Source organism: Topomyia yanbarensis, chromosome 3 (genome assembly GCF_030247195.1).
Source record: "Topomyia yanbarensis strain Yona2022 chromosome 3, ASM3024719v1, whole genome shotgun sequence".
NCBI lineage: Eukaryota > Metazoa > Arthropoda > Insecta > Diptera > Culicidae > Topomyia > Topomyia yanbarensis.
Window position 1 is genome coordinate 295,128,699 of NC_080672.1, and position 25,011 is coordinate 295,153,709.

A 25,011-nucleotide genomic window follows, 5' to 3' on the forward strand; every position below is an offset into this window, starting at 1 on the left:
ATTGCATGTTCACACGTCATGAAATCAGCCATATAACTGCTAATTTTGTGGACTAGAACTATAAAGATATTGACTGGTGTTTAAGGTGGGATTTTTTGTGACGTGATTAACATTCACAGTGGGTACCACAGTATAGCGAATATCAGAAATTTTGTATCTTTATTCAATCACTTGGTCAACTCTCTTCATAAAATCTTAGTCAAGCGTCCCCAAAATTAATTTTTACGTTCAATATCGTGCTAATTTTATAATTGTAGAATCATTTTACTACTTCATAAGGATTAACATGGTATATGAGGTCTATAAAAATTTAATTACTCTAGCACAGAATATTTTCTATGAGGAAAGTATTTTTCACTTCAAACTTTTAAAATTACCTGATGCGATCGAAACAAGTATAAAAATATTTACAACAAAAATTAAGAAGCAAATACACGTTATTGATAATTGTTGAATCTCGCGCTTGGTCAAGTCTCCCCATGTTCCCCTAATCGTAACTTTTTGCCAAAAATTCCTAGTTTAAAAAGAAATTATTTATAATTTCTACTAAAAATTTAAAAAAATGTAATAAAACTTTCATTTCAACGTGCTTGTATTTTATCTCATCCGTTATGCTAATACTTACAATTTTAACGCTTGGTTATCACACCGACTAACAACATTCGATTAGTCACAGTACACCTCGATAGGTCTGACATAGGAAACTCCTTGTTACTTCGCCTGTCCGACCCGACAAATCTCCGATCTTTGACTTAATTCTTTCTTCTCTAGTAAATCGTTTGGAATTAAAGCAAATTAGTCATCGCGGTCTTTGTTTTTTGCTGCTCGCGCGAGTGGAGAACCTTTATCGTACATCAGTGCATTTCATTTGCTTTTAACGATTCCTTTATGGGATTTTCACCGAGCGGACTGCTGCTACAATGGGAATGGTATAAAGCAGCACATAAATTTTAATTAACTTTCGCGATGCATCATGATCTGAATCTGCATTTTAATCGCAAATGTGCCAGTCCACCGATCCCATAAGTGCACTTTGAGGTCCTAAATGTTTCAACAGTCTGACAGACCCATTATACATTAATTATATACATGGCGAACAAGGAAAAAAAGTATTTCGCTGCTGCTCCGATCTCTGTTGGGCCTACTCGTATTTTGCCATCGATGAGTTGTAGTGTAATAAAGACATCATCAGTCTGTTTTCTGGTGATCCCACGCAGTTCTTTCTTACCATTTATTTTCATGTGCATTTTAATGTGGCATGTTAAGTTTGAAAATATTTTTGTGTGCATCTTTGGTGGCTGATGGTCGGACTCTTATAGCGTTTTTCGTTTTACAAGCTTTGTAAAAAAACATCGTTTGTAAACAAAGAAATTCGCATGATGTTATACTTTTTTCCGTTTATTAAGTTTCTTTTACGTTATTTCATCGTATTTAACGTAGTTAATGATCGGGCATGTCGTACCGAATAATTAGGAATTTTTTATGCCAATTAGGAAAACTGTACTCTTTCGCATCGTTCGTAAAATTTAGAATTTCCTCTGCCTACGATACCTGTGCAACCATGGCATGTGCTCACTTTCTTAGAATGTAGATTCACATGCCTGATCGCCATTAGCAAACAGCGGAACGCGGTTTACTGAATACCTGTGCAGGCGGCACATGTGTTACTTGGCACCTCTAAGGAAGCAAAAGAAATGCCTACGAACGAGCAGCAATGCTAACTTGTTGAACTCACGTGTGTCGTACATGGCAAAACTAAAGCGGCGAGAAAAATGTTTTGTAAATAATGTACATACCAGCATCGGCTTAATGCTATTACTACGGTTGCACTTGGTTTCGCATAGCCAAGAACTGATCGGAGGTTGATGCACTTCGGCATAGTGCAGCTGCATTTTAATACAGGTAGGTTCTTTGTTCGAAAGAATGGTAAACACGCCGGGTAAGGGCTTGGTGGAATGATCTGTTACCAAAGTGTAAATGTCTACGGCTAATCTAAGATACATTTATATTGGTGAATAAAATTGTACGGCAATTCATGTTTACATCACAATGTACTCGATGTTCATTCATTTGTTGTAGTATATGGCCTAAACTTTCGGACGTAGGCTACTTTCTTTCTGCGGGAGATCCGAAACAATCGACAAAATTCGGTAGTAACCCTCCGGAACTCCCACAGTGCACTGAGTGTTCAGCGTCGTGGAATTTGGTTGAAACTGTTTTAGAGTTTTAAGCGGTCGCCTAAATTTAGATAATCACACGACTGCTGGAGGGTTCAAGTATGTTCCATTTATAATTCCGCCGCTAACATTTAATTACATTAGCGCCTCTCGTTGTCGTAACGAGAAACTAATTCAGTGATGAAAATTTCATCAGGATTCACAAACACGAATTTGGAAAGCACACTCACGTGACACCCCAACGTGATCAAGAGGGTTTGTCGTATTGATCATTGGTCTGTCAATTTAATTAAAATGAATGGTTCAACGTTACACTTTCACGACCAAACAACATGAACATTTATTATATGAGTCGTTCCAAATATATTTACTCTTTCGCTCCAACTGTATAATTTTTTTTAACAATAGCGAAGCTCGAGATTCCAGATTAAGTCGATACGAAATAGTAAAATCTAGCTCAACTAGAGCACTACAGCTGAAGATCATTAATTCGATTTCATTATTCCCCATGAACTCAATTATCGATATTTATTTTACGTGTCGGCAATTGATTGCATTATAACCAAGCCAAGCTCGCTTCAGTTGCATGCAAATACGGTAGCGCGCCAACAGCGGCGCGACTGTGTCATACGAGCATGTACTTCGGACGAGAGGCGTTTAGCGCGTCAGTGAGCACACGCCTGTGGGACTGTTGATTTCTTGACTCGCATCATATATGTGTACATATGTTATGTTGTTCGTGCCGATTTGCCGGCCACCGATTGTCACTGTCTGGCAAATGCAGTCGGAAGTAGCGTGTGGTACTGCGTGCGGCTAATGTTGATGTAACATTCTAATTGAAATGAAACATATTGTTTATGATCCGCCGAGACGGGATGAAGTTTCCTTTGATAACGTATAATCAAACGGATATTGTTGCTTTAACTTATCCCATGATTTAATACCCATAAGCACTCAGGATAAGGTGTAACGGGTGTTCAATTAAAAATGAGAATTTGTAGTTAAGAAACAAAAAAATTCAACGAATTCAGTAAAAAACATGTTTATTCTTCAAAAAAACGTCGATGAATATTGGAGAAGGGGTCCTGGCCAGCCGAATGACGCAACTTAGTCGCGATGCTCTCACAAGAGCGCTGGACGGAACTGACATCCATTTTCCGGATACAATTCCGGATCCTGGTGGTCAACTGCTTCGTATCCTTGGCCCGCCAATTATTTTTGTACACTAGGGCACTGAGGAAGTCGATGCGATCATGAATCGGTCACGTCCGGAAATCTTTTCCCTCCGTCCTAGCAACTTAGATCCCTACATTCGGTTGGACCAATTAAAAAATAACGCTCATATCCACTAGACATGACTGGGAACTCTAGTGATAGAATAACTCACTTTCGTCTAGCATCTGAACCGTACACCAAAAATTACGTATCAGATTCGAAGTCCGCGCGCGGTCAACCAAGAAAACATGCGAATATGAGAAATACGGTTTAAAAATATAATTTATTCACGCGAAGTTATATACGTTGGCACAGCGACATACAAACTCAGACGCGATCGAACACGTTAACTTATCAACGCTCGAGCCCTTCGCGATGATACACGCGATCGCGAAGTCCCTACGCCCGCACATATCTGAACCGTGCAATGAATCCACATTCCGAATCACGTCCTGCTGCAATTGGCATTAAGCAGTGCTTTGTGGGTGACATTTTCCCTCTTGTCTGCTATTGTAGTGAGTGATACTGACGGAAAGCCCTTCCGAGTACCTAGCTCTAGAGCTCCAGTAGGACAACTCTCGAAAAAAAAACTTTTATTATGCTTATAATGACATAATTCCGAGACCGTAATCTTTGAAGGTTTAAAATTTCGAAGAGGTTTTCTAACAAAAATATCACGTATTCTGATATAATAATTCCAGTAATGAATTCTCCTAGAAGTCATTAGGGTGGAAAAATAAAAAGAGGCAACGAGTATTTAGAAATGCTGCAGAGAATGTTGTTCAAAACAACTTCGATGAAGGTAGGTATGGAGCATATCGAGCTAGTAAACAGCTTGGATTTCAGTTGACGCTCGACGTTTCGCTGTTGTCTAAAAAAGGCGCGTCTGCTTTGTTGTTTGTATTCGTGATTGAAAGTAGTGATTTCGTAATGCAAGTGTCTTATGCTTCGAGAATTTTTTAAATGCAGCTCGTTTGGCAGGACGGTTGATTGTCAGGAAGGGTGTTCATCGGTACTAATTGTTCATTTTGGCACATGGCGGTCGATAAGGTAGTTAAGAATACTAGAAATCGTTATCGCTGCGTCGTCATTGTTAATATTTTTGTTCCAGTTTATATTCAACAGCCTGCTAACGATGCTGTCGTTGTCAGCGTTTTTAAAATCGTAGACGATAGAGCTTGATACGTCTTCAAAATTCACACCTGGTTACCAACGAATACAAGATGTAGTGGGAGATGATTACGCACCTGCTTGACTAAAGGAGTCGGTGCAGTGCAGCAGTACGGAGCGTAGTCCCGGGCACTTCCAAAGCAGTTGTCCAAAGTGCTTCCATTCTCGTTGGTGACATTATTAATTTGCCGAAGAGTTGCGCTGCTGTAGTTGTCCAAAATACAACTGGCATTGTTAAAAAGCGCAGATTTTTCGAGCTCCAATCGTAGAAAACCATTACTTGCTTGGCACCACGTCAAACCAGGTAAGTTGAAGTCGCCCAGTATAACATCATCAGACGGGTCGGCGATCGAGACGATAAATGTACATCGATCAGGCTGGAATCACGAATTCTGTCAGGTGGAAAATACACAACACACAGGAACAGATTGCGATCGGCCAGTTTCACTGATATCCACGTTTGTACGGAGCTCGCCCAACGGTCATCGTTGATCACTCGGGCTTTTATACCACGGCGAACGGCGATAAGCACACCGCCGCCTGATGTCTTGTGGGTGTTGAGGGCATTGCGGTCACAGCGGTAGACATCGAATGTTGAACCAAAGACCTGGGGAGATAGAGTACGGTCATTTATCATAGCGGTCAAGGCGATAAAGTCGTAACAGCAACCCGTGGTCGCGAGCAAATAGCTGTCTGTTGATGAATTTAAGCCACCAACATTCTGGTAGTAAATGTTGTTGGAGGATGGATCAGGTACAGCAGAGAGCGAAGCCATGTTGCCGTGTAGGAAGATCCTTTCGTCAATCCCACGAACAGTATCGGAACGGTTCACGGTCGCTTGGTCGACTGTGGTGAGGGATTCGAGGCATCCCGAATCAATTGCGTCGCGCCCCAAAATACGACTATTGTCGTCGTCGAGAGAAATGGTTGGCATCTGATAAAAAGATGTCGGAGCAAAAGGCAAAAAACTGGAAGCGAAGAATACATCAGCGCTTGAAGTGTTCGGGACAGGTGTATACTTGGCATTTGCGGCAGGTTGAAAGATCCTTTCACCTATCCCACACACAGGACCGGGACGACTGATGATCGCTGGCTGCAAGTGCTCGACTGTGGCGGGGGGATCGATGGCTTCCATAGTGTCAACTGCGGTGCGTCCCAGTATGCGTTGAAACCCGATGGCGGAATGCGGAGAGCAGGAACGGGGTGGTAGCAGCTTACGGCGAGAGTCGTAAGCGTGAATTGGTTCAATCGTTGTATCGTTACAATTTGTATAATACTTGCCGATAAAGGCGGCTTGGAAGACCCTTTCTCCACCCACACATACAGGTCCGGGACGACTGCTGAACGATGGCGGCAAGGGCTCGACTGTAGCGGGGGGATCGAGGGCTTCCATAGTACCAACTGCGTTGCATCCCAGTATGCGATCGGCATCGATACTCCTTCACAAGGGCGGTGTAGGTTGGTATAGTGGCATGGCCAATCGTTGCGGAGTCCTCTGTAGGACCATTGATGGGCCGGGTTGCATTAGAGAAGTACATGCTTCTTCTGGAGGCGGTGGAAAATCAGTCGGTGGGCTCCAAATGTTCTGGGTACGGTTGTCTTCAAATTCCTTGAACAGTATGCCTTGCAGCCATGTGCCAGGGTTAAGAGCTGCATCATGGTACTTTGTGTGAACTCCAACTTTGAAGGATATGAAGTTCAAAGTACTGACGTCTATGCCTTTTTTAACAAGCGGAATAACCTCGTTACAATTTAGACATTTTTTCGACAGTCTCTTTGCTAACGTTGGGATGAAAGCGGGAAAGATACATCCAGAGCAACGGCGCGGGAGGTGGAACCGTAACAATGTTGCTATTATCGACTAGCTTTCGACCACCGACAAGAATATTGCTCGGATCAGGGCCATCCTCGCGACGACGTTTCTGAGGTGGTAGAGGGGTGCCGGAGTTTGGCCGGAGTTTGGCCGGACTGGAGTAGCTGTTGAAACCTTTCTAGCGAGGCGTGAAATTTGCTGGTTATTTTTGGATAACTTGACCTTTAGTTCAGCACAGACGTCATCCGTTTTCCCATCGATAGCAGCGATAACACATCCAAGTGAAGAAACGGTGTCGCGGAAGCGAGCAAACTTCATCAGCTTGACACATTCATTGCACATCCAAAATAAATTTGGATTTTTCCCAAGTTTTTTCAAAAACGGTTCGTTAAGTTGTTTCCCACATTGCATATGTACCACATTTTTGCAAAAACCCATACATTCGATAAAGTCGTCATCCGGTTTGACGGTTTTCGCGCAGTGACCGCAAGCACTTGCCATAATGCGTGCCGATCTGAGAATGCGAACAATGAAATATAGATGGCGCTGCGTTCGGTGGAGAGTTTTGGTGGTTAAGTCACAGAAGTTGACTCAATTGCGTTCTTCACTGGTTTTTTCGCAACATAAAAGCAAACAGGAGACACTTTCACACTGCACAATAACAATGTTAAAAACAAAGATCTCAGTCGATTAACACGACAAACAATGATAAAAACTTCACAAATCTCGTAAAAAAGTAAAAATAGTTGGAGCGATTTATGTAAACAACTAATCGGTAGGAATACACTGAACCAAAAAAAGAGATGCTTGTGTGTTCTTCAAAATAACTTTTTATTTTAAGATTCAGAAACTCATGCCTTTGACAAAAAGTGAATATTATTGTTTATAAACAACAGAGGACATTTATCGTACACCCACATCAGAATAACTTATTTTAAAGGCTTTCTTACGCAAATAGATTAGTTATTACGGTACCCTACACCCATGGAGCATTAATGTCTTCAAAAAAGTTATTTGTAATACAAAGTCATGGGTGCGTTTCAACTTCATCTCATCAGAAACCGACACTAACTTACTGCCGGAAGAGATTGGCGCAAACTTGACACTAAATCCCTAAAACGAAAACAAAATTTGTGTTTCAATCGAACAACTGGTCAAACGTGATGTCCCGTCCGAGCAGAAGTGAGCATCAACACGATTGGAAATCTTACAGTTATGATTAGGTTCTGAACGCTGGAGTCAGTTTCTATTGGAGTCTTCTCATGCAGGTATTTTACTACGAGATAAGTTACAAGATTCGAATCCTTTTTCCGTGAAAATGATATTACCGAGCACTTCTTTGGGTTTACATACATACGGTTCATGGTAAACTAGTCAGCAAAGGCTTGAAGCTGCTGTTGGAGAAATCTGCAATCTTCAATTGTACCAATTATGCGAAAAATCTTGAGATCATCCGCGAAGGCAGATTCATAAATTTTATCGCTATAAACAGCCGTTCACTAATATGAAAATTATTCAAATATGTCTGCAGAGGAAGGTTTTGAGTTCATTAGTTCTATGAATGAAAAAAGTTACCCAAACGTTCCTACGACGACGATTTTTCGAACATATTTCAAAAACTCGATCAAGATATGCGTGGATAGGGAACATACTATAGGAATGCTTTTCACTTGTGTGCATCATGAGCAGATTCTCATCGTGTTGTTTCGTCTCGCATGAGATAAATGTTAATTAAAATCATCTTACAGGCACGATTTAATTACCGACAATAATATCTTCATCGGCGCGTGGTTTTCAAACAGTCCTGGCCAGACATGTCCGAAGCAAAGAATTATTTTCCACGCTAATAACCCATGCGACTGTATGTTGACGATGGTGACTAACTTAGCAACCGGCCCCCTATTAAGTCGATCGTAAAATTGGAAGATCTGGACACGCAAAATCAAACGTTAGTAAACCAATTAGATTTTGAGAAACAAAAACGGCATCCTACTCAGAATCGCATTTGGATTTATAATCCTAAGACGCAGAAAATGTTGAAGTTTTAGACAAAGATAAAACCAAACACATACTAAAGACTGTAGTGTTATTTGACGTGTACGACCACTTGTAGATCGCCACGTGTTTGTTTAGCTAAACAACATTGTGGTTGTATACTATGGTTGATCAAGTGAGGATTACCACCGCTGAGTTTTTACTCACCAGGAATAATAATGAAATTCGATTACGCCTACCAACCATTGAAAAACATACGCCTTGCGTCATCTACAGATTATAAAATTTAAAGCGTTATAGTTTTATGCGAAGATCGTGGCTCATTAATCTCGGATGTGACTTGATCACGAAACCATTTATCAAAGCGATCAGAGGGAATTGTCATTATACATCCGATTCAGTATAACAAAAAATGCACCTTCCTGATTAGCAAAACAGACAGACAAAGAATCCTGTAGAACATTAAGTAAATTGTAGTCTTGCTATTTGCAGAGTGATCCGAAGCTAATGATCCATCAAAAAAATCATTGTATTATCATATTTCCTCACGTCAGCCAATTCTAAAAACAATGCCGACTAGAGTATAATTACGGCGCAATCACATCCGAAACAATACATAACCCACCGCAAATCTTCGATTCCTTGTGATACAAAATTTTACCGAATAGTAACCATCACCATGTTGAACCGGTTTTTGATGCGCAAAGAAAAACCTTACAAATCGGAAAGTATCTCTTCGTCGACCAGTGCCGCCATACAGGATGCGGCTAAAGACAACCGGAAGCTGATTCTGGACAGCGGTCGGTGGGAGGCAAGTGTAATCATTAGTAATAACTGTGGGGACAAACTCGTGACAATTGTTGAATTATTAATAGTGGCGCACCATATCCAACAGCTCATAATAACGCGTGACTCAATCTTTTGATTCAATTGCAGCGGCGATTACAAAAAGAACTGATGTCCCTTATAAAAGAGCCTCCTCCAGGAGTTACGGTGGACGAAGACAGCGTTAGTCAAAATTTAACTCAGTAAGTACGCTTAACTTATACCCAAATCATCTTAACAGATGCCCTCTTTTACTTCCCTAGATGGATAATAAATATCGATGGTGTGGAAGGTACCCTGTACGAAGGAGAACATTTTCAACTATTATTTAAATTTAACAATAAGTATCCCTTTGATTCGCCAGAGGTATGCCATTACGTCAATTTCGAAACAATATCGAATCAATTATTAATGATTTTCTTTCCTAAACAGGTGACATTCATAGGTTCCAATATTCCTGTGCATCCGCACGTCTACTCCAACGGTCACATCTGCCTATCAATACTGACAGACGACTGGTGGGTATCGCGTTGTCTTTTCTAACACTTGATGACTGGTTATCTGATCATGCTTTTCTCAATTGTAGGTCCCCCGCGTTATCAGTGCAATCAGTATGCCTCAGCATATCATCGATGCTGAGCAGTTGTCGAGAAAAAAGGCGTCCCCCGGACAACGGAATCTATGTTAAAACGTGCAACAAAAATCCGAAGAAAACCAAATGGTGGTATCACGGTAAGATATTAGCGTATGTCGCTGTTTTGCATAACCTCTGGGCGTATTAATATGCATTGCCATGTCAATGCACAGTGGCACGACGCGCGATATTAGTCTGACAGAATTTACATTTCTCTTATGCTGATTTCGGTATAAGATTCGGGTCGCTCTAGGTTCGCTTTAATGTTTACATAAATCATACAAGAATGACAGCTTTGGACAGATCTAGAGCGACTTTGATTTAACCCTTAAATGCATGAAACTCATTTTTCCTTCGTACTCATTTTTCTGGATGGATACGATATATACCTCTTGTTAAGGCTTTATATCAAGGAATTCGGTATGTTGCCAGAGGGCAGCAGTATGCATATAGAATTATTAACAAGATTTAGCATTAGTTTGAATGAACTTTTCTCAGCACTCTAAGGTAATCGGATGAAAATGGAATCTTTTGGATGTTTTTGAAGTACGATTTCGGCATCATGCACGAACCTTCAATATATATTTTAAAAATTTCATTACCGATTTTAATAGTCTTGAGAATAATGTTAACATATTTTACTGAATTTTGCGTCCATTTGGTTGCGTTAGAAACCTTATTCTTGCACTCGAAAACATTGTATTTGTAATTTTTGTTTTAAGGTAGACACTTTTCAAGATGGGTTACTTGAACAAATTTTGCCTCAGATCTATATATCTGACTGATAAACAAATTGATTTAATGATTGAAAATTCGTAAAAAAAAGTCTATTTCTGATTCTTCAGCTTTCTGGTTAATACTACAAATTTGTATGGCGCAACATTGTTTCCTTCTCCTATGGAGAGCAAGTCATCCCCATGAATCATCGGTTCAGCCATTACGTAAATTCAACGGTAATGTCATATGAATTAAAATGTGACATCCCATGTAGATCGATTGTATTTTTTTTTTTTGATTTTCCGGTTATGGTCTACCTAGTTGATAATAGTTATCTTTCTCCGGATAAAACCAGCATAGAGACCGTGTGGCATCCGGCGGGTAGAAGTATCTCAACCAAGAATCGACCCACTGGGTTCTTATTCCCATGTTGTAAAAGACGATTGATAACAGGCCCAATGTGAAAAGTAGGGTCCCTGGCCTACTAAGGAAGAAATGTTGTGCGATAAACTGCTTGTCATGAAAATGACGCTGTAATGAACGCTAATTTTCAACTCTGGGTCTTACCAAATACAAATATGTTAATACGGAATGCTCTGATAATTTTTCGAGGACGCGTTTTACGCTACCATGTACCTGGAAAGGTACAGTGTCAAAGTGACAGTGTACTTTGATGAAATAATGCTAAAACTGGCTGCACCGACGAACTTGTTGTGGATTTTCTGACGTTTGCACATGTTTTGGTTTGTTTCTAAAGAAAAACCGGCGACGTTACAAATTTCAGACTAAAGTTGCAAAATTTTGCTGCCCGTGGACTGAGGAGGTCAAATACTGTATGAGGCAAGTTACACACGTGTATTTATTCTATTCAAACACACGTGTAATAGTTAACAAGTCATGTCGGGAGTCGATAAGTGACGATGCGGAAATTTCGAGTGTTTCTCAAACGACCAGTTTTTAGCGATATGGTCATTTGCAAAAGCTTTGTAACCACCGAACTTCTGCAAAATGGGATGCAATTAAACCGACATACAAATGTGCGTTTGGTGCAAAGCTTGGAATATGGTCTAATATTTCACGGTTGTAATCCGCAAACAGGAGAACAAATCAGCTATTCCGTCTTATTCTGTATTACGATGGATCAGATTTTCGAACCAATGTGGTTCCGACAGCTGTTTGCCGAAGCGGAGGTCGAGTTTGCGTCCAACAATTTTGATACTGGTAGGTTGATTTTAGTTATCTGTGCTAGAGGTATCAAACTAACTCTTGTAGTCATTGGTCGTCCTCTTTATGGTCACCGTCATAGCTAAGTCGAGATGTTACCATTTGCCATAAAAGATGACAAAAGCAAAAATTATAATTATCGTTACGCTTTAGACAGTGATAAAACACACCACCGTAAACCAGAAGTACAGGTGTGAATCGCTGGAATCTACAAAATAATCTGTATGATTGAAATAGTACTTTATTGTGTGAATAGCACACAGTGCTTGCGATGTTATGTGACAAGCATTGAAGAAACGCGTTCACGACTTTTATTACGAGGATGATCTCCCGTACCCTCGATTGCAGGGATTAAACTGAGAGGAAGCGGTTAAATTGAAGGGATTGTTGGCATTCATTAGCAGATGATCGATCAGACATTCGCTTTCAGCCAGGAGTCGACGCAGATCACTGTTCTTTTAACTCTCGAAGCGTCGATAGCATGAGATTATAAATATCACTGCTATATATAGTTGTTCTGCCAAACGAAGAATAAAGACATGTTCCTTGTTGTTCAGAAACATTGGATCGCTCACGTAGTTTTGGCCAGCCTCCAGCCACTGTGCGTCCCTGTGCTCTTTCGTTCATCAGACTTGTGTAAGATGTTGTTCTCTACTTTTAACATTACTGAATAAACTCGACTTACTTATTGGTACATCGCTTACATTCTTATCGACCCGCAGCCCATCATGAATCTTAATTAATTTAATTTCGCTGGTTGATTCATTGCTACCAGCGTAAGCTTCTTATCAGCACCTGCATCCATTTCATTGTTATCCTTATTTTCCTGCTCCAAGATGATACTGATTTCCCGCCAAAACTCCTCAATCATTCCAACGATTGATATTAATAAATCCTTTGAAATGGTTGATATGCGCTTGTGCAAACAGGAGGACGAATTGCGAATATCGAAAGTGTTGAAACTTCCGCATCCGAATAGACTGCCTCAAGATTCCATTTCGCCATCGTGGTGGTAACGCAACTTACCGTAGTTTACTCTCCGGATGCCAGAGCTGAACGGTTACCTTCGACGCATTTTTGGGTGTCGCTGTACTTCCGGTAGCATTGCCTCACTGCAACTAACAGTAATATTCTTGGCGAGTGTGTTTCATATACTGGTAATAGCGCCATCTTATACTTTCCTGGTGAATTTAGACTCCACAAAATAATATTTGAGTTTCTGATCGACGAAGCTCTCACCTAGGTATCTGATACATATTCCACTCTCTCCTTAATACTATAGTCGGCTTATGAATATAAAGGAACTGTGTATAATCCGCTTTTTTGCCTTTGACCTATAGTCGATACAGCGCCGCAGCGACATGACGAATTGGCTTAGAAAAAGTTGACTATTGCATGGGAAATATACAAGAAGCAGAAAGTTGATAAACTTGTGATAAATGCTTAGATACTACTTTTCTTTCTGTATTATACTGCTATAATAATACTAAGTAAATTAAATTAATTAAATAAGGATTCACATTTTATTAACGTTCTCCAAAAAATTTCCGATCCTCCCTATCCATTACATATGACTACTGATAGTACCAGTAAAGATTACCATATAGTAGTTAGTAGCATGGCCTTCATTTATACAATTTGATTTGTGGAATTTCACTTTCTTCTGGTTCTCGAGCGTTCAACGCTTGTCCCATGATTGTCCGGAACAAGGTGAAAATTTGCCACTATCTGCATGAATGCGCTTGTTCTCAACATACTTGTTCGACTTCTTCAAGTTTCAAGAAATCAACTCGCCGCTAATGCTTACACTAAAGCTGAATTATTCAAATACGATTCATAGGATACGTCAGGCTACCGGTACAACACGTCAACATTAACATCAACGGCACGGAGCGTTTTGACGTACTGAAAGCGTGAAAGAGTACACGAGAAATGCACTTCTTATCTTGACGGAACGGTAACGTGACGTTCTCTGCCGTCGACGGAAGCTGATGTACCGTCCGAATCGAGCTTTAGACTCCAGTCCGCGTTATTGAGCGAATATTTGTTACCCTCAACCATCATGTCAGTTTTTGCTCCACTTAGTACAAGTGCATTATTCTGGATTTCTTGGAATAAAGCACCTTGTCCGCCTCGTCTGGGTACTACTTCGGGGACACTTCTGCCGACACGACGAAAAAGGTTGAATCCATTGAATAATTCTCCTTGGGTTCCCACAAGATACACCTGTGATCATCCCTACAAGATGCCACGTATTTACCATCCCATCTGACCTCATTTAAGTAGCTGCGATGACTCTGCTGCATTTCAACCGTATTATCAATTTAGATCACTGTTGAATATACGCAAGTTAGAATCAGCACCTGCCGTACAAATAACTGCAACTTTGAGTAGAACTACTACCGATGTCTCCGGTGGAAATTCTATCTCATAATAGCGGCTTTCGTGGTTGACCTCCCTCAGCTGATTCTCCGGAAGTTATGGTGAAATTCTGCTGAAGTTACGATGAACAAGATTTTAATTTTATTTTAATCAGTTGTAAATAAAAAAAATGTTACCGTTAAGTCCCCAGTGAAGTAATGTTGCCTTGGCGAGTCCACAAAAAAGAGCGACGAAAACAAAAAAAAAACAGAAAAAACAAAAGCACGACATGCTTGGATCTGTTCTAACAAAACGCGTTGCCATTTCTTATTATTTTTCAGACTTTATTACTTGTCAAACAAAACTCATGCATAGGGTTCTTTAAATCTAGTTTTCGGTGAGTCAAAAAATGATGACCCTTTTGTATGGGACCTTGGCGTATTTAATTTGTATTTGGTCTTACCTTTGCTGTATCAAGTACATGTCTGACACAGTGAACGTGAAATATGTAGTGCTCGGATCGACAACGGTTAGAGTAGCACACTAAGCATCAACGTACAGCAACTACGAATCTATCGCCCCTTGTGCAAGAAGGAAACTCTTCTATAAATTTTTATCAAAAACCGTATTTCCATAAAAGAAACTTCTGTGTTGGAACTTAGATATCAATTTGAGAGGCTGATGGAATACTTGAGCAGCAAAATCAAATAGTACAGAGCATTACAATAACAACAAAAATTGAATCTCACAATCTAAGTCATTCTCCCAAGTTTATTTTTGAATAATATCATTAGATACAGAAAAGTTGGGGAGCTTGGGTTGCTTATCTATACTTCCGGCCATCATATCGTGTAGTAGATACACTTAATATGTGTATCTCCATATGCGATATGATTCCTGGTGCAGAAAGTGTACTAATTACCTGGCAATCTTCTTTCATTTGATTGTCTGCTCAGAAAATCATTTTTCGTACCCAAATATCACATGTGACGCCAGTGCTAAATGGAGAAAACCACGAGGATGGTAGAAGAGCAGTGGGTACAAGGCCAAGTGCTCCTCGGATGGTACCAAAATGATAAGCAAAGGGAAGTAAGGGTTATGTTCGGGGTCTGGAAGGAGAGCATTTCGCATTTATTTTCATTTTTTTGTCTTTTCATTTGTTTTTCTTGCTACAATACTAGCAACTCGGTGCAAGGGAACGTGATGGCCAAGGAAACGGAAAGCCAATAGCCCAAACAGATCAGGAACAGGAAGGAGGACTACGAACAAGGAAACAAACAACAGATGAGAAATCGTTTATTTATTTATTATAACTACGATACTAATCACAATCATTTGGCTTTTCTTGTCTCGTTTCAGCAAACCAAAATCTCTCTACTATCTCTTCATTTTCTGCCTCCAACTATCCTCTATGTAATGTATCTGAAGCTTGTGGGATTGGTTAACAGCCGGCGCCTGCTTGTGGAATAAACTGGTGTGCTATACGGACTAGCACATACGAACAGTTAGGCTTTGTAGGTCCTCATCTTGACAGAGTCTAGATAGGCGGATGAACGCCTGCCAGAGTGAGAAATGACAATGACAATATCATTAGATTCAGAAAAGTCAAAAAGCCCACAAATACTATTAAAACATTACAAATCGCCCCTACAGGACCGTACTCGGTGCGCTGAAAGTCGAGTTATGCGATCTAAGACTTCTCGGGGCTCGTTAATATTTCTTTGTAAGAGAATATGTGGAGCATTTGATCTGTCAACTACAAATACTGCTCTACTGTGCTCCGCCTTCTAAACAGGGTGTCCATATCGAGCATACGACAGCGTTCAATGTACGGTGGTAGCTGTGCTGGGTTACGCCACGGTAAAGTTGAGTGAAGCGGAGGTTGTATTGCTTCCATTCTGTTGGTTCAAATGCTCGCATAAAGACATCATATGGCTGCTGAAGCTTGTAAGTAGCGGGTTGCCCACTACTCGGGTTCTGGTTTGCCCAGCAGACCCTCTTGTCAGGGTGGCCTAGGTGCTTCTACCGGAATTTCGGATTTTTCGTATGTAAACAAACAAAAAGGGAAAAACAAATAAACTAAATTATACCGTTTTTTTACGGTTTATTTGTCACCGCAAAATTGTTATGTATTCTGTTTGTTGATTTTTCTCGGTGAAAAATCAACAAAAAAACAGAATACATAAATTATACCGTGTTCATTGTCCTCCAACGCTCCATTGCCGGTCGTTTCTTAGGTTCGCTGCTGTTGACGATGGCGACGGATTTTCCAACCGGCCGGGACTCCAATGGTCGTGTTCTCTTGTTGGTATCGTTGAATGCTATTGCAGCGGTCCTTGTCGTTTAGCTAGGGACGTGAGCTTGGTTCCTTTGAAAGAGCCTTTCTAGCGATGTTGGCGTGGTTCGTCACTTTGTGCCGCCTTTACGATGGCTGCTTTTCCTCCTCCGTGTAAACACACACCGCCATAATCGCATTATCATCGTCGTTGCGCAGCAATATCAGCACATATTTTTCAGCAAAAGGAAAGCGGTGGCCTATCTAATCCCTATGTTTTTTATACTGAAATATATGAAACAAAATTTATTACTCCTATCTAGACCAACAAAATCGTTCACTAAAGCTAAAACAAACAAAATTTACAAGAAAAAGTGAACGATCATAAGGAACAGCGGTAAGCATCATGTTACATAAACAATACACTCTACGGAAAGAGCACGCAAAAATTGATACATTTCCACCCAGTGCTAAATTGTAACCCTGGCGGGATACACGCTTCCGGGACAGACCGTGCAAGAGAAAAATACAGTCTCCACATTTCCTTCAACTCCTACGACCAGTAGGCGATATCTGGCACTTTTCCACCGTGAAAATCCACCAGATTGTGGTCGAGTAGTAAGCGGCAGCCTGCTATAATATGTTCGATGGTCTCGAGCGACGAATGACACATTTGGTATACATCCTCGATGTCTAGGTGCCAAACATACCTCGTGCAATTCCTCTTCGGCATTATCCTGTCCCGGATGGCCATCGTATCAACCTCGATCACTAAAAAGAGTTCACTTCGCTTGAGGCACAGGTTCTAGGCAGCCATGTTGACATACTGCTGCTCCAGCTGGTGGTAGAGGGGTCCGTGCCTAGCTTTCAGTTTCCACCCTACAATCTTCTCCTCCGAAGTCTGCAGATTGCAGTTGAGGTTGTAGTTCGCTTGTGCTAGATGAAGTAAGCTATAGTCTACAACACAAACTGCTTGGTATGCTCCATGTCGGTTGGTATTTTCCACAAAGTGTTCGCGCTGTCGTCGCATCTGCACTATGCATAGTGCCTGGATGTCGATTATTCTTTGTCCCCCATTCATCCGTGGCAATATGAATCTCTCAAGTGCCGATTGAGGATGGCACATTCCTGGTTGTTTAAACGCCTTCCTCAATCTTCTCTCAAGGCCATCTAGGGTAGACGAGCCCTTATTCATCTCATTAGTCAGTATGTCACACTATTTCGTTGATAACTCGACTTAGAGTGACTGGATTGCGGTTAAATAGGTGTCATCATCTTTGCTACGTTCCTAAGAAGCAGAACAGTTAAAATTTTTGCCTGGAAAATGTGAAATGCTCGTGTTTGAGCGAAGTGAAAAGTCGAGTACAACGTACCCTTATTCATCCTACCATTTGAGCTAATGCGTTGAATAGAGATAGCAGATACTGTTCTAACTAATGTGTTCAAATGGGTGAGATGAATAGAGGAGCTAAGATGAATTAGGGAGCAGTTACCCTAGGTCAGTCCGGCTCCATTTGATGACGTCGAAACTGCAGGTCAACACGAGGACAGCAAAAGTCTTCATTGATCTGACCTTATTCCCTGCGTTCAGGAAAGACTCCACTCGACTCAAGAATTTATCTCGGATTTCAATTTTGGTGTCGGTGTGGCGAGATACTCATACGATTCGCCACGTACCCTGTCCCAAATCATCTCGCCTTCATCGATCTCGTAACCAGAACCACCAGTGTTCGACAATCGCTCTGATAGTAGCTAAACAGATCGGCATTTCTCAAATCCAAACTCCATGCCGAGTTGATAACTACACCCAGTCGTTTCGTCGAGTTAGCATAAAGGGCGAACACGAAATTATTGCGACACCGAAAATGTCATGCCAATTTTCTTATAATGTTTAAAATCATACCAAAATTTTAGGGTAGTTTTATAAATATATTTACAGTAATGTTTCGATTATATCACGCTTATATATCCATATATGTGTGCATGTATCTGTGTATGTGTACATATGTATATGAACGTATCTTAGTATGTATATGTAAATCAGTATGTATATATGTAAGTGAATATATATACTTATACTTATATATTGTTTTATACATATATACATCCCTCGCTATATATAACTAGGCGTGATATAATCGAAACATTACTGTACTTCAAAAATCAGAAGAAAAGTTAATCGATGGAGCCTTGAGTGTAAAATTGAACGCATTTTCGCTTGATGCCCTCCATCAAAGTCTTTACAGTGTCATCCGGTACCAGTTTCTCAGTTTTTTTTTCCATTTTCTTAACATGTCCTTCTCGTCTTTGACTGTCTTCTTGCTCTTCCGAAGTTCCCGGTTCATCATTGTCCAGTACTGCTCCCCCGGTTTGGCGGATTCATGTCCTTTGGAACAAAATGGACAGAATTGGCCTCATACCACTCCAGGACACTTTTAGAATAGTGGCATGATGCCAAATCTGGCCAAAATAGCGGAGCTTCGTCGTGCTGCTGCAAGAACGGCAAAAGGCGCATCTCGAGGCACTCAGATTTGTAAATCTCGTCATTTCCTGTGCCCTTTGTCACGAAAGGCTCACTCCTCAGTTCGCAAGAGCAGATGGCCTGCCAAATGAGATATTTGGAGGCGAACTTCGACATTTTCTTCTTCTTAAATTTTTCGTCCTCATAGAACTTGCTCTTGCCGGTGAAAAACTCCAACCCCGGAATTTGCTTAAAATCGGCTTTTATATACGTTTCTACGTCCATCACACAGCAGCCATATTTTGTCAGCATCTTCTCGTAGAGCTTCAGTGCCCGAGTTTTAGCCGTCGATTGTTGCCGCTCATCGCGGTTTGGGAAGTTCTGTACCTTGTATGTATGTAGTCCAGCTCTCTTCTTTGCATTCTGGACGTAGCCTTGCGACATGCCGATCTTTTTAGCCAAATCACGGCTTGAGACGTTGGGATTTGCTGTAAATCATCCGCTTCACCTTTCCCTCCGTCTTTTTGTTCTCCGGTCCCGTTTTTCTTCCAGCTCCTTTGCCGTGGTTCAACGTCAACCGCTCCTGGAACCGCTTCAACACTCTGGAGCAGGGATGCCAACGGTACCAACTACATTTTTTTCGATATATTTACATTTGCACAAGCCGTACAGCCCGCTACAGCGACGCATCACTACAGCTCTTGCCAGAACAGTAGTCAAACCGAGTACATTTTGCCGTACAGCAGTAGAATACATTTTTGTTTTGCTGCTGTACTCCGACTGCTCGGTGAGAGTGTGGCGTAGTAAAGTTTGTTCTCTCGCTTTGTACATTTTTCTCTGCATAGTCAAAGGGAGAGTCCCGCACACGAAAGCGTTGATGCCGGCCGTGGCGTAAATGAGCCGCATTAATTGTAGTCATTTTTGAATAAAAATATCAAAAAGATTGAAAATATTAAAAAATGTAAAATAAGGAAAGCGAAGCTGTACCGCTCGCGTCTGGTGGCTGTACTGGGGACAGTAGTTTTCTGTCATGTTACTGCTTTACACACAGGCAGCCGTACAGCGCTAGGCGTCCTGCACTAGCGAATGACAGCAGCATCGAGAGAGAAATGAGAATGTAGGCAGAAAAATTACAGCCGTGGAAAAGGTAGGCATTTTGCATCCTTGCTCTGGAGACGGTTGAATGTTCAACATTTTTCCCAACTGCCGGTGCGACAGGTCAGGAAATTCTAGGTGTTTGGAAAGAATTTGTTCTCTCGACTCGCGTTGGTTCACCTCCATTTTCGTTGAATCGAAAAACACGACTTCGAGTTTGACAGCATTTACATAATACACATCAATGAGAAAGTATGCAAAATTTGGTTGATTTTTACCCAATGGTAAAAAAGTTATGCCCTTTTGAATGTGTCGCAATAATTTCGTGTTCGCCCTTTAGGTCTTGAGATCGTCTATGTAGAAGGTATGGGTAACTTCTTCCGGTGAGTTTTCTTCATACATTATCCAGCCATTCCCTCAGTAGAACATCCATGTAATGTTCTACTGAGGGAGTTCATCGGCAAAAATAAACCAAAGCAAGTTGAACAAATCGTCTTGGAATATCCCCCTTAAGATCCGGAACGTTCTAGACCGCTAAACGTCTTTTGCACCCCTGAGCTTCAGTGCTGTCGTCCACATTTCCATCGTTTGCTGCAGGAACCTCGCGACTATAGGATCCATTTTATACATCTCCAGTACCTTGATGAGGAACGAGTGCGGTATGGAGTCGTATGTCTTCTTTTAATCGATCTAAGCCATAGTAAGGCTCTGTTGGTGATACACTGCTTGCCCAATAATGACTGCATCGATGTTGCCGGGTTCCTAAGGTACCGCGTAGCCTCGCGTACATCATTAGTTTCGGCAGTGACGGCTGACATCTCGTCAATTATCTTCGCATACCCCCCTTCGCCTTATCGCCGTTGCGATGTTATACGGGAGCCTCCCAAATACTGTCCCAAAAGCTAGTGTCATCGTCGATATCCGGTAGACTTTCTCTGAAATCGGGGATCTTGTGGCTAACTTGGTCATAGAACGCTCGCTCGTTATCACTGAACGTCCGATTTTGTTTCTGATAAGACACTCAATAGCTGTACTAGTGTGTCGACTGTCGAGTTTCTTCGTCGGCTGGTAAGCATATTGCAGCGTCTGGAACCTGGGGTGCGACACTGGGTCCATGTCGCGATACTGCGCAACTGCTTCGTCCATATTGAAGTCCAAATCGCGTAGTAGCGGCTGATCAAGTGGTGGGACTTCTGGCAATGAGGGGGCTTCAGCTGCAGATACTTCCACCAGCGATACAGGCTCGCGGTCTTCAGTCGCAAATGACGCACTCAACCTTACTGAACTTCGCCTCGACACATCGCTTGCTCTATTGTTACTTCTACTCGGCGCTCTATATACTTCCTGCTGAATCAGATTGATTTATGCTGGGGTGAGCATGTTGTTGCGGATGATCGACGCCTTGCGTTCGACGTATGACCAAAGATATTACCGAGGTTGGATATTCGATCTTCACTAAGGTTCCCCCAACCCCTCCCAGGATAGATTTTGTATCGGAGGTGAATGACCGCTTGTGGGGCCTCAAGTGACACAATGACGCATCTCTATCAGTCTTTTTTACGCAAAGCCATTTTAGGAAAACATTACCAGAAACAGAACAAAATTGCTTTGCAACGGTTAAAATTTTGTAACGTGAAAAACATGCTATTTCCTACAAGAATGATCCTCTAGCACCGCTAGAAAGATTTTTAATGATGTACCGAGCCTGTACATGATTTTTCCAGTACACTCTGGAAGCCTTTGGCAGGTTCGGGAGCGCGATACTCGGATTTCCCTGAAAGCAACGTTACACCGGAACATAATATATATTAAAGAGTGTCTCACTTCAAATTGCATTACGGAAAAACGGTGTAGAAAATTACCTAGTGGACCGATCCTTTTCAAAGTTTCAGACAATAAAATATAATCCATTAATAAGTTTTTGGCCTATTTATTACATTCAACTTCAATACCATAACCGTACGCTGGCACCTTTCGCTTAACTCCACTCATTAGTTTCCGTACATGGCTGCAGCTTCTTATGTACGGAAACCCACGTTTTTTTTCATGTTTTCCTCAGATTTAACTGTGCTTCCGTAATGCCTGCTTCATAATTTCACCGTATTTTCCAATGGGCCTTAGTTCCGGTGCGTTGGGGGGTGGGGGGTCATGTCCTTGGATACACCCCGTGACCCCGTTGGGATCGTACCACTCCAGGACAACATTTGAATAGTAGCACGAAGCTAGATCCGGCCAGAAGATCGTAGGGCCCTCGTGTTGCTTCAACAGAGGAAGCAGATGCTTCTGTAGACACTCCTTGAAGTAGATCTCCTCTTCCGGTAGTCACGAATGGCGCACTCCGTTTGCCACATAAGCAGATCGGTTGCCAAATCATGTATTTATTGGCAAACTTTGAAAGTTTCTGTTTTCTTACTTCTTCCGGAACATCAAACTTGTGGTAGGTGGTGAAGAACAGTAGTCCCGGAAGCTGCCTGAAGTCGGCCTTGACGTAAGTCTCATCAGCCATGATGAGACAATGTGACTTCGTCAGCATCAGTCAGGGTGTACAGTTTCCGGGCCCGTGACTTTCCCATCGTATTTTACCGTTCGTCACGATTGGGAGCCTTCTGCGCTGAGTACGTAAGCATTCACTCCTGGTCCTTGGCTCTCTGACTTGGACAGATTTAACTTTTTGGCCACATCCCTGACCGAAGCATTGGGTTTCGGCTTTTACTACGCACTTGTGATCCTGATCAATACTAGAATATCCGTTCTGACCACATTTCTCCTTCCGTTCGATGCTCAGAGTTTGGTAATAATGGTTAATTACACGGTTGACTGCACGATTACGAGTTGTTTACCGATGTCCTAACGAGAGAGTTGAGGATTTTCATGGTGCTTGCACAAAATCAATTTGCGACGTTGCTTTTCGGGTGACGCCATTTTTTCAAATTTTCGAAAAAGTGGCTGCGATAAATATACAGTGTAAACAATGCACTCTATACTACTTCTACCCAAATTATCAAGAGAAAATATCCAATGTGTTATCTAATAACGTTTTTCAGAGATGCACCTTTTAATGATCATCAAGCGTATCTGTTGACATTCAACAGTTTCATGGCAAATCTGTCGTTATTTTTCTTTTCAGATGATTCTGTGTAGAGCGGAGCTCCGGATTTCATTTTATTCTAGAAGAACAAACGCAAAGTGGATATCCCGCCCAGTGGCAACTTAGCAGCGGAAACAGCAGTAACAAATATACAGCAACATGCTAGCAAAGAAGCCGATCCACCAACAAACAAGCCAGCAACCAGCAGCAGCAGTAGTAGCAACAAAACAAAACTATGCATAGATAAGCTAATCCTAGATTAATTCAATTATGTAATGTAGGTCTATGAAAAATAGCTATGGAAGCTTTCTACATTCAATATAGACAGACAGAACAATCGAGTATGGAGCGAATCGTGGACAACCAGAAAGAGAATGAATAAAACAAAATGCAATTTTTCGTCCCACAATGAAAGCAAATTAGCTAAGTCAAACTAGAAATAGTAGATAGAGTGAGGAAAACTTTTGCTCATTGTTCAGGCTTGAACTAAACAAGAAACATCACTTTCCTCTCGTCTGTATATTGAGTATTTTTGTTCTACAAAAATAATCAGCAAATAAGTTTCCATCAGCTATTTGATGTATGCTCCTTTGAGGAAAAACGAAACATAGTCATCTTTTTTTTTACTTTTATCTTTAGGTGTTTTTGTGAATGAAACAAAAAATTATAATTTATTTTACTTAATTCACATTTTGATTGCGGCCCTCTACAGAACTTTGTTAACCACTGAACCACTGAATATTCGCTTTGATTGGAATGCACCTCAAAAACAACAATGTTTCGAACAAAATACTTATGAAGCACGTATTATAGTATCATGAAAAACACATTCCTTTGAAAATCGGTCACATGAAAACAGAGTGGAGGTCAAGAAAACCAAGCGAAGCATAAGAAAATTGCTGTTTGATAACGATTGACAGAGTGTGGCGGAAGATACCGATAAACGAATTACAAAACAGTCCAAAATGTGTTCTTGGTCGAAAGGTAGAGTAACAGGAATGGGGTTTGGGAAAACTAGCTTACATTATTGGTATATATAGTATCAACAGAAGTTAAGCGTTTTTCATCAACAAAGTCTATAAAAATACTTATGTCCTTACGCAAAACTGAGATATCCTACCGTTGGTCTCGTAATTTGATTGTATCCAATTTAGAGCCGTTCGCTGAGCAAATTTTATATTCAATGCGACACCACAAAACAAAGAGTTATAATGGTAAGTGCAGCAGAGGAGGAAATTGCTATATTACAAAAGAAAATCTGTGAGTAGTTGTTACTGGTGATTAGAAGAGATAAAAATATACCTATTAAGGAAACAAAACTTACGAAATGAATATTTAACAATGTAGGTACGCAACACTGTAGAACAATTCGTGCATGATGAAGCAAACACGTTTAATTGTATAATTGATTTTTTTTATTAAGGAAAACAATACCGAGAGTTTCGAAAACAAAGTGCTGAAAATTGAGAAAGTCATTGTTTTTATCCGAATTCCATATGTTCTCCATATTCAATTTTTGACATTTGCTCACCATGTCAGATAGTTTTAATATCCGGGAAGAACCAAGTTGTTTCAGTCGATCGAGTGAAACTAGCTTTTATTTGCGACCAAAAACTTGGCAAGTTACCCCAAGGATGATCAGCACACAGTTATTACACCAGTAGGACACTGTGTTAGATTCAACATCGACGCCCGTGAATGCCCGCTTTCATACTATACTCATTCGAACGTTTTTAATTTTCTCTTTTAAATGAGTCTATGCTGATTTTGCAAAAACTTGCGATAAGCAGTTAAAATGTTAAAAAACTGTGAATGGAGACGCATGGTTATTACTGATATTAAATTTCAATAATCTCTTCGTAGCTACAATAATGACACGAACACATGCACAACTTTCAAATAACACTGGAAACATGATCCACGAAGGTTTTACTAGTTATCAAGAGAGAGAAACATTCTCA

General features: G+C 41.0%; 1 protein-coding gene across 2 annotated transcripts in view; it reads left to right on the forward strand.

Annotated features, from left to right (window-relative positions):
- Window positions 1-24,503, forward strand: part of LOC131691023 (ubiquitin-conjugating enzyme E2 W) — a 121,214-nt gene extending 96,711 nt beyond the window's left edge. Inside the window, exons 2-7 of one of the 2 annotated variants that reach the window (XM_058977158.1) lie at window positions 8,863-9,181; window positions 9,307-9,398; window positions 9,459-9,561; window positions 9,628-9,713; window positions 9,782-9,927; window positions 23,090-24,503. In XM_058977158.1, coding sequence (XP_058833141.1) covers window positions 9,050-9,181; window positions 9,307-9,398; window positions 9,459-9,561; window positions 9,628-9,713; window positions 9,782-9,927; window positions 23,090-23,103 — 573 coding nt within the window. In that variant the 5' untranslated portion in view covers window positions 8,863-9,049 and the 3' untranslated portion in view covers window positions 23,104-24,503. The remainder of the gene's footprint in view (window positions 1-8,862; window positions 9,182-9,306; window positions 9,399-9,458; window positions 9,562-9,627; window positions 9,714-9,781; window positions 9,928-23,089) is intronic. The other variant, XM_058977159.1, reaches the window with a different exon arrangement.
- The last annotated feature ends 508 nt before the right edge of the window (window positions 24,504-25,011 follow it).